Source organism: Ursus maritimus, unplaced genomic scaffold, assembly GCF_017311325.1.
Source record: "Ursus maritimus isolate PB19 unplaced genomic scaffold, ASM1731132v1 scaffold_2, whole genome shotgun sequence".
NCBI lineage: Eukaryota > Metazoa > Chordata > Mammalia > Carnivora > Ursidae > Ursus > Ursus maritimus.
Genome location: NW_024424452.1, coordinates 40,012,521 through 40,021,077, shown reverse-complemented (window position 1 = coordinate 40,021,077; position 8,557 = coordinate 40,012,521). Strand labels below are relative to the sequence as shown.

The 8,557-nt window shown below is 55.8% G+C and overlaps 1 protein-coding gene and 1 non-coding gene across 2 annotated transcripts in view; one reads left to right on the top strand and one right to left on the bottom strand.

Moving 5' to 3' along the window:
• Positions 1–103, bottom strand: LOC121104141. Its single transcript, XR_005836508.1, has one exon. It is a non-coding gene; the product is annotated as a U6 spliceosomal RNA (small nuclear RNA).
• A 5,492-nt stretch (positions 104–5,595) lies between these two features.
• The window catches only part of UBE2Q1 (ubiquitin conjugating enzyme E2 Q1), a 7,771-nt gene continuing 4,809 nt past the window's right edge, over positions 5,596–8,557 (top strand). The window contains exons 1-2 of the mRNA XM_040635727.1: positions 5,596–5,922; positions 8,132–8,236. Coding sequence (XP_040491661.1) covers positions 5,596–5,922; positions 8,132–8,236 — 432 coding nt within the window. The remainder of the gene's footprint in view (positions 5,923–8,131; positions 8,237–8,557) is intronic.

The following is an 8,557-nucleotide window of genomic DNA, read 5'->3' as shown; positions in this document are numbered from 1 at the left end:
TAAACGATGAAATGCTTCATGAGTTTGCATGTCAGCCTTGTGCAGGAACCATGCTAATCTGTGCCTCGTTCCAATTTCAGTCTACGTGCTTAGAAGCGAGCTCTACTTCAAGCTTAATTCCAGCTTGGCAGAGTCCTCTGAGTACAACCACCGGTGTCAAAGAGAGCTGGACCTCCCTCCCTTGTGTCTCCATCACACACCAGAAAGAAAGGAGGTCGGGGAGAGAACGGGCCAGAACCATGCACACAGACGCACGGATCTACAAGCGTCAGCCCTGAGGCAAAATGGTGACCCGGCAAAGTTCTGCTGGGTCACTCCCATTGTCCCTGATGGTAAGGAACATCTTCTCTTGCGAGGTGCTACAATTAATGCTATTTTCCTTTACTTATTTTTTAGAAGATTTTATTTGTTTATTTGTCACAGAGAGAGCACAAGCAGGGGGAGTAACAGGCTTCCCACTGAGCAGGGAGCCCAATGCGGGACTTGATCCCAGGACCCTGAGATCATGACCAGAGCCGAAGGCAGATGCTTAACCGACTGAGCCGTCCAGGGGTCCTCCAAGTTATCCTAAATTTACAAACTACTTAACTGTTAAAAAATATTACCAGAGTAATACATATTCATGAAAACCAATTGGAAAACACAAATTAGCAAAACAAAGTAGAAAAGATTCATGATCCTACCTCCTAGAAAAAAAGACTATTAGCACTTTACATGTAAATATCTAATATGTTTATACATTAATAAATATTTTTATTAAATACTTTTATTAAATAAAATAACATCTATACAGTAGCTATCTCTATAATAAATATCTATACAAATAGGTAGATATTACATATATCCAAATTTATGTGTAGACATGACACACATAAAAAACATATATAAATTCCAAGTGTATAGCTCAGTTTTCCCGACATGAACACGTCCATATAGTCCCAGCCCAATAAAAAAAAATAGAACATTACCAATACCCAGAAGCCCCCATTATGTTCCCTCCCAGTCATTATTCCATCCTCTTCAAAAGGAACATCATGGAAAGAGGGTGGAGTGGGGGGGGGGTACTGCTTAAAGTTCAAGAACTCGACAGAGATTGTGGGTACACAGCACAATGTACAGAATGCCACTGGATTATACACTTTAAAATGGTTGCAACAGTAAATCCTATCTTACATGTATTGTCCCACAATTTTAAAAAATGACTGAAAAAAAGTAGCCACTGTTCTGACTTCTAACAGCACACACTGACTTTGGTTGCTAAATTTCATATAAAGGGAATCGTAATCTTTGTGTGGTTTTTTTAGACATTATGTTAGTGCGACTCTTGGGCACTGCTGAGCATACTCCCTGTGCAAACACGCCCTCGGTCAGCCACGCCACTGCTGTGGGATTCGCGGTGTTTCCTGTTTTGAATTATTAAAAATACTACTGCCACGAACGTACTAGTTCATGTTTTCAGTGTACAAAAACACGCATTTGTTGGGTTCATAACTAAATCACATACATTTTTATTTATTTTTTTAAAAAGAGCACCCCGGTGCACCGGGGGGGGCTCAGTCAGTTCAGCATCTGCCTTGGGCTCAGGTCATGATCTCAGGGTCCTGGGATCGAGCCCCATGTCAGGCTCCCTGCTCAGTGGGGAGCCTGCTTCTCCCTCTGCCTCTGCTGCTCCCCCTGCTTGTGCTCTCTCATAAACAATTTTTTTAATTTTAATTTTAAAAATTAAAAAAAATTTTAAAAATTAAAAAATATTAAAAAGCACCCTGTAAATCTACCTTTTCCATTTACTCTCTATGCCAGTGAGTATTCTTTGGTAACTATTTTTAATAGCTGGAGTGTATGCCAGTGTGGGTAAAATTTTTGTACATTTCTTTAATAATTTCCAAGTGACACTGGTGGATCTAAGATTTTTGTTTCTTAATTACTGGTGTATTAGCAAACTGACCTCCTGTAGGCTGGATACTGTCAGGGTTGCCCTGGGGCCTCAGGCTAAAGCTGCCGCGGTGAACACCTCCACGCCCTTGCCCACGCCGAGCCCTCTCCTTGTCCCTTCTTCTCCCTTACCTTTCTTCCCGATCTCCTTCTGCTTTGGAGCCCAGTTCTTTCAGAGTGTCCCCCCATTTCTATCTAAGTAATTTCTCCTTCACAGTCCTTCTTGGGAGTCAAACCTGACTAATATCACCCTTCAAGGCCCTGACCGCTCCTGATCCCTATTCTCGTGCTCGTCACGCTGTATTACAGTTGACCGTATCTACGTCCAGTTTACCCATTACCATGTGCTCCCAAGGGCAGGGTCAAGTGAGTACCAGCTGTCGTGGACGGAGCCTCCCCTCTGTGCCAGGAGTCACTACCTCCCCAGTGACCCTATAGTTCCTGGCAAAGAGCAAGTGCCCAGCACATATTTGTTGAGTCTGTGACAGAATGCTATGCTTCTGGGAGCAAGTCAAAGGAGAAGGGCACTCACTGTGTCCCAGACAGGTGCATCTGCTCACTCTGATATCACATGCCCTTTTGGAGAAAGGAACGAAAATCTCTACAATTCATTTTTCACAGAGCAGCCAGAATGCCTTTTAACATTTTAAATCAGATCATGCCACTCCTAGCTTAAAATCTTCCATGGTTTCCCAGTGCACTCTGACTAAAACTCGAATAACCTACTGTAGTCTCCACAACTCAACCCTGCTTTCGCCACTGGCCTCGTTTCCTACCCTCTCTCCTCTCCTGAGACTCAAGGTAAGCTGATCCTCCACTTTCCAAAAACCTTAAAAGTTCTTTACCACGCACACCATTCTAAGCACTTCTCTCGTTATCTCGCCCCATCTCCCAGTAACCACATGAGGTGGGTGCATTGACGATCTCCCTGTTACAGGAACAGAAACCAAAACACAGGCTGAGTAACTTTCCTGGTCAAGGTCTTCCTTGATCTTAAAGGAAAGCCCAAAGTCCTAAACATGGTTTTGAGTATCTATCAAGACTTAACCTCTGCCTGCCCCATCTGTGTCACTCTGTCCAGACACAGCCTTCTTGCCCTTCCTAACTTGCCAGCGTCCGACTTCAGAACCTTCCCACACGCCATCACTTCTGCCTGGACGGCATCCAGCCCTTTTCCTCCCTGAGGAATGCTACTTAGCCTTCAGGGTTTAGTGCCGCTTGTGTGGGATGCGTTTACAGAGCTGCAGTCTTGCTCTCTGAGGCACTCCCCGTAACTGCTCTGAAGTGACTGCGTATGTCTGACCTCCCACCGGGCTGGGCACAGGGAAAGGTGAGGACAGGGTCTGACGCGTTCGGTGCTACCTCAGTGTGGTAGGTGGAATCCTCTCTCAGTCTAGGGAGTCAGCTGGCTTTGCAGATCCTCCTTTGCCATGATTCCCCCAATGGAACTCAGGCTCCACAAGAGTGGGGAGTTTTGTTTTCTTCACTCCGGTTTTCCTGGCACCCAAGGGTTCATTAGATGACTGACCACACTTTCCATGTCTAACGCCCTGCCCTCCGCATCTCAGTACACCAGATGGGACTCCACACTGGACTTCGACCAGAGGGCTCTCCCAGCCCGAGAGCTGAGATAGCGAAACCACCAGCAGAGAGGGAGACACAGCTCTCCCCTCGCTGACCACGACTTCTGAGTTTCCTCGCCAGGGACCTGGAGTCTGTACAACACTGTGGGAGTGTCTCGTCAGGTTGTTTCCTTCTATTAAAACCCTTTATAAAATAGGGAATTCAGGGGTGCCTGGGTGCCTCAGTCGGTCAAGCATCTTGACTCTTGGTTTTGGTTCAGGTCATCTCCACAGTCGTGCTTGAAGCCTGGCGTTCAGCTCTGCACTGAGCTGAGCGGGGAGCCTGCTTATTAGGATTTTCTCTCTTCTCCCTCTGCCCCTCCCCGCATGCTCACTCTCTCTTAAAAAAAAAATAAAATAAAATTTTTCAAAAACATAAAAAAATATGGAATTGAGAATTTTCCCAATGGCTGCATCTGTAAAGGTTTTTTGGTTAAGGACTGGGGTCAAGCTCTGTGAAAACCTCTTGAGAAAGCATCAGAGGGAGGCAGAGTGGGGCAGAAGGGCACAGACTGGAGACAAGCCCAGCCGGCTGCTTACTAGCTGTGTCCCCCTGGGTAGCCACTCCTTCCCCCCCCCCACTTGTAAAACACGGATAAAAGTGCCTACCGTGCTAAGTTTTGGGGGGACTAAAAATACCTGCAAGATACCCTGACTCGGGAAGTGCTCAGTAAGCGGTAATTCTTACCACAGCCTTTTATGCTACTGACGTGCACCCACAGACACAAAGGGGACGACACGTTCGGGCTCCCCAAAGGAGAAAAACGGCCCCAGGAAGAGCAGAACACGTCCCAGTCGTCCCTAAATACCCAGAGCTCAACTTGGCCAAAGGGCTGTATCAGCCGCCCCTGACCAGATACACGAGCCCAGCACCGAGCACCACGGTCCGCAGCCCGCGCCCAACGAAGCCTAACTCGTTTTAGCCCAGGTGGGAGGAAGGTGGCAACCCGGCCAGCGGCTCACGCGCTGAGGCCCCGCCGTAGGCCAATCCGGGGCCCGAGCAGGAGGAGGCCGGCTCCGGGCCTGCGGACCGTCCGCCGCTCGGTCCTCGGTGGCAGTGCCACCTAGCGAGGGCCAGGGCCACTGTGAGAGGCAGCAGCCGCCGCCTAGGCTGGGCCGCGGCCGTGGTGGCTCAGGTTGGCGGGTCACACGGTGCTGCCCTGCGCCCGGGCCCGCGAGGGAAGCCCACGCAGCCCCCCAGCCTCGTCCCCACCCGCGGCGGCTGACAAGGCGCAGGGTCAGCGATCGGCCACACCCCGAACGGCCGGGAGCGGGCACTGCACCGGCGTCTCCCTTCAGTTCCCCGCAGGCGTTTGCAGCCGGCCATGTGCGCACGGCCCGACCCGAGCCGCCGCACAGACGAGTTAACGGGGGCTCAGAGGGGCGGTGATGAACCCAAGGTCACACGCCCGGCTGGCAGCGGGGCGGGGACGCGCCTGCAAGCCCCGGTAGCCACTGCCGGGCTCTCGCCCAGCCAGCCGCGGCGGTGGCCGTGAGGCCCCGACGGGCGCGGAGGCTCGGGGCCTCCTCTCCGCACGCCGCAGGCACGCCGCGGCTCGGGCCCGGGCAGGCACGCCGGGGCAGGAAGCCGGTCCTGCGCGGGGGGCCCCTGGGAGCACGCGGCGCCCGGACACGTGACAGGGGAGCGGCGTCAGGGCCGACGCACGCGCGCGCACTACCTGCGTAAGCACGCGCGGAGGCGCCCAAAGCGCCGGGCCCAAAGCCCCTGGGTCACGTGTAGAGGGCGACAGGCGAGCACCAGGGGGCGGACGAGAGGGAGAGGTCACGTGAGGAAGGACGGCGCCGCGCGGTCACGTGAGGGGCGGGGCGGGCCGCCGAAGCGGAGGGGGAGGGGCGCGCGGCTTCCGGCGGCTGGGGGCCGGCGAGCGGGGGGGCCCCGTCCCGGAGGCGGCGGCGGCGCCATCTTGGCGAAGGGGGGATCAGGAAGTGCGGACCGCGGCGGCGGCGGCGGCGGCGGCGGAGCCCGAGCGGAGGCCGGAGGCTCCCGGCCCGCCGGCCCCGGAGCGGAGCGGAGCGGAGGATGCAGCAGCCGCAGCCGCAGGGGCAGCAGCAGCCGGGGCCGGGGCAGCAGCTGGGGGGCCAGGGGGCGGCGCCGGGGGCCGGGGGCGGCCCGGGGGGGGGCCCGGGGCCGGGGCCCTGCCTGAGGCGGGAGCTGAAGCTGCTCGAGTCCATCTTCCACCGCGGCCACGAGCGCTTCCGCATTGCCAGCGCCTGCCTGGACGAGCTGAGCTGCGAGTTCCTGCTGGCCGGGGCTGGAGGGGCCGGGGCGGGGGCCGCGCCCGGACCGCATCTGCCCCCGCGGGGGCCGGTGCCCGGGGATCCCGTCCGCATCCACTGCAACATCACGGTGAGGACCCCTCGGTGCGCCTCTCCGGGGCCCCTTGTCAGGGACTCGGGACCGCCCCGCACAGCTCCTTGCTCTCCGAGGATCTGGGAGGCCCAGTCCCCCGTCTCGGGGCTCGGCTCCTTCCCCGCGGGTTCCACTTGCTTCTACCGCCGGAGCTTGTGCCGTGCGCCCTGAGACTGCCACGGACCCTTGGTGGCGAGGGGCGCCCCGACATATGGCACCTCGACTGGCCCCTTCCGCTAACCCACATCCCGAGGGTCGTGATCCGGCCCCTCGCGACTTGGCCTTGCCGCCTGCGAAGGCCTCTGTCTTCCCCTGCTGTCATCGCAGGGCTCCAGGCCTCTGCCCTGAGGTCAGCTGCAGGGACCTCCGTGGCCTGGAGCCCTGCACGATTCAGTGATGCCCCCTGGTCGCCAGTACCTTTTACTTCGGACGTTGCCACCTGTGGGATCCCTGCCCAGGCACCTCTCATGAAGCCCCCCTTTGCTCCCTGAATATTACCAGGTGGAGGTTCGCAGGTCGTGGACTCTTCCTTTTTTTCCTTCATTTGGTTCCCTTTCCATCCCGGTGTAACCTCTAACTCTCCTCCTTTTGCCCCAGCTGGTAGCAGATCTGCCACTCCCCTCCTCTGCCCTGGGGTATCTCCAGTTGCTCTGGGTGGTTGCTTTTCCTGGTGATGATGGTGATGTGGGAGGGACCATCCCCTTGGTTCTGAGCAGTAAGGGCCCCTTTTCTCCCCAGTGAACATCATCCCATGCTAGGCTTGCTGAACTGGGAGATATTCTACGTGTCCCCTGCCTGTGCGCCCTCAGACACCCCTGGGAGGGGGTCAGCGTCTGATAACCTGGGGAGGTTTAATACTGCATGGCAGAGCGCTGATGCTGGCCCATCCTACCTGCTGTGATAGCGTTCTCCCTGCCAGGGGCGTTAGTAGGGAGCCAGGGGACAGGCAGGCTGACTGCAAACAGGAGTAGTCTGGGGAGAGACTGACTTGTGAATTGTGTGGTACTTGGGGGCCTGATTGCAGTTTACGTGGTTCTTATTTTCTACCCCTTTTCCTCCATCAAACCAGGTCAAGGTGTACGGCAAGCTTCGCCCTGGGTAGGATGGTGCCCACCAAAACGCACGTCCCATTTCTTCCTTCTTCCACTTTTTTCACACTAAAAAGTTGAGATTGCAGTACTGGGTGTGGCTTAGTGAGGTGAAGATTTGAGCATCTTCTTTGCGATCGTTTTTCCATCATCGAGGCCTAGCGCCGTGACAGAGCTAAGACCCCCAGTTAGAAGCAGGCAGGTTTCCCTGACGTGGGTGGAAACCCCAGGAGCTGATTCTGCTCCTGGAGGGTAAGTTTGCCCCCTTCTAGCTGCCCCTTTAGCGGCCAGAGTCCATCGACTGTCTTAGTGCCTGGAAGGAAGTTAGTTTAGGACGTTCTCAGTCAGACTCCCTGTGGCCCCTGGAAAGGAGACTTGGCCTGAACTGGGCCCCTGGGTTTGGGCAGAGGGGGAGTCTGGTCAGGCTGCATTTGGCACCGTGGTTCAGGAATGCTGGGAATGCTAGCAGCGTAGGCTTCTTCCTCCCAGCCTGCCATGTGGAGCCCTGCAGCCTACGCTGGGTGGAGAGGGTGGCAGGCTCCCAAGGGAGCGATGGGGAGAACTGGCCTTCCAGGGCGTCTGCTGGGAGTGACCCGGTGGGGAGAGTCTTCCTGCCGCCTTCTTACTTTTAGGTTCTGGAGACGAACTCTAGTTTGTGTCTCTCTTTCCCCAGCTAAAGTGAAAGTGATCTGCAGCCTTTGTTTTTTTCACATCAGTGTGATTGTCATGAGGGGGGATCCCTTCCTGAGCGGACCGTGGGATTTGAGGGGCAGCAGGGCTGGAGGGCTCTGTGCTGGATGTGGGAGAGCCCGCACCGGCAGCGCGGTGGAGAAGAGGCCCCCCCCTCACCGTGGCCAGTGTGGCTGCGCTTCCTCTCATGCTTGCCCTTGAGAAGAGAAGTCTTCAGGCGTTTTGGAAAAGACTGTGTCGGGGACGACTACTCCTGGTCTGGGGTTCGTTGGGAGGCCGTTCAGTTAGATACTGACCTGCACAGCTGGGCTTTTGTTGGGGGCAGGAGGGCCAAAGGGACTAGAAATGTTGGGGAAGAGAAGGCAGGCAAAATGTAGCCCTTCCCAGGGTCTCCCGTCTTGACCACTGTCCCCGCTCTTTCCCCTCAGGAGTCCTACCCTGCTGTGCCCCCCATCTGGTCAGTGGAGTCCGATGACCCGAACTTGGCTGCTGTCTTGGAGAGGCTGGTGGACATAAAGAAAGGGAATACTCTGGTAGGGGCCAGGGGGTGCTGGGGTGGGGGGGACCCTTTCTTGCTGTGAGGCCCATGTCACAGAGACACCCTGTGAAAGGGAGACGTATCAGGAGAGGGCATATCTGGGGGCACACTCCTCAGGAGCGGTGCTCTCTGAAGCCGGAGGGAGATCCTTGCGCCAGACCCAGCATTGGCCCAGTAAACTCCCCCCGTAGCCACACAGCCCCCAAAATTTGGAGAACTAGGTACCACGTGGGGGTTTAGGAGCTCATCCGCACCCCTGTCCGGAGCGGATGGGGACGGAGCGTTGGACCCCATCGCGGTGCTCCCCCCCCCCCCA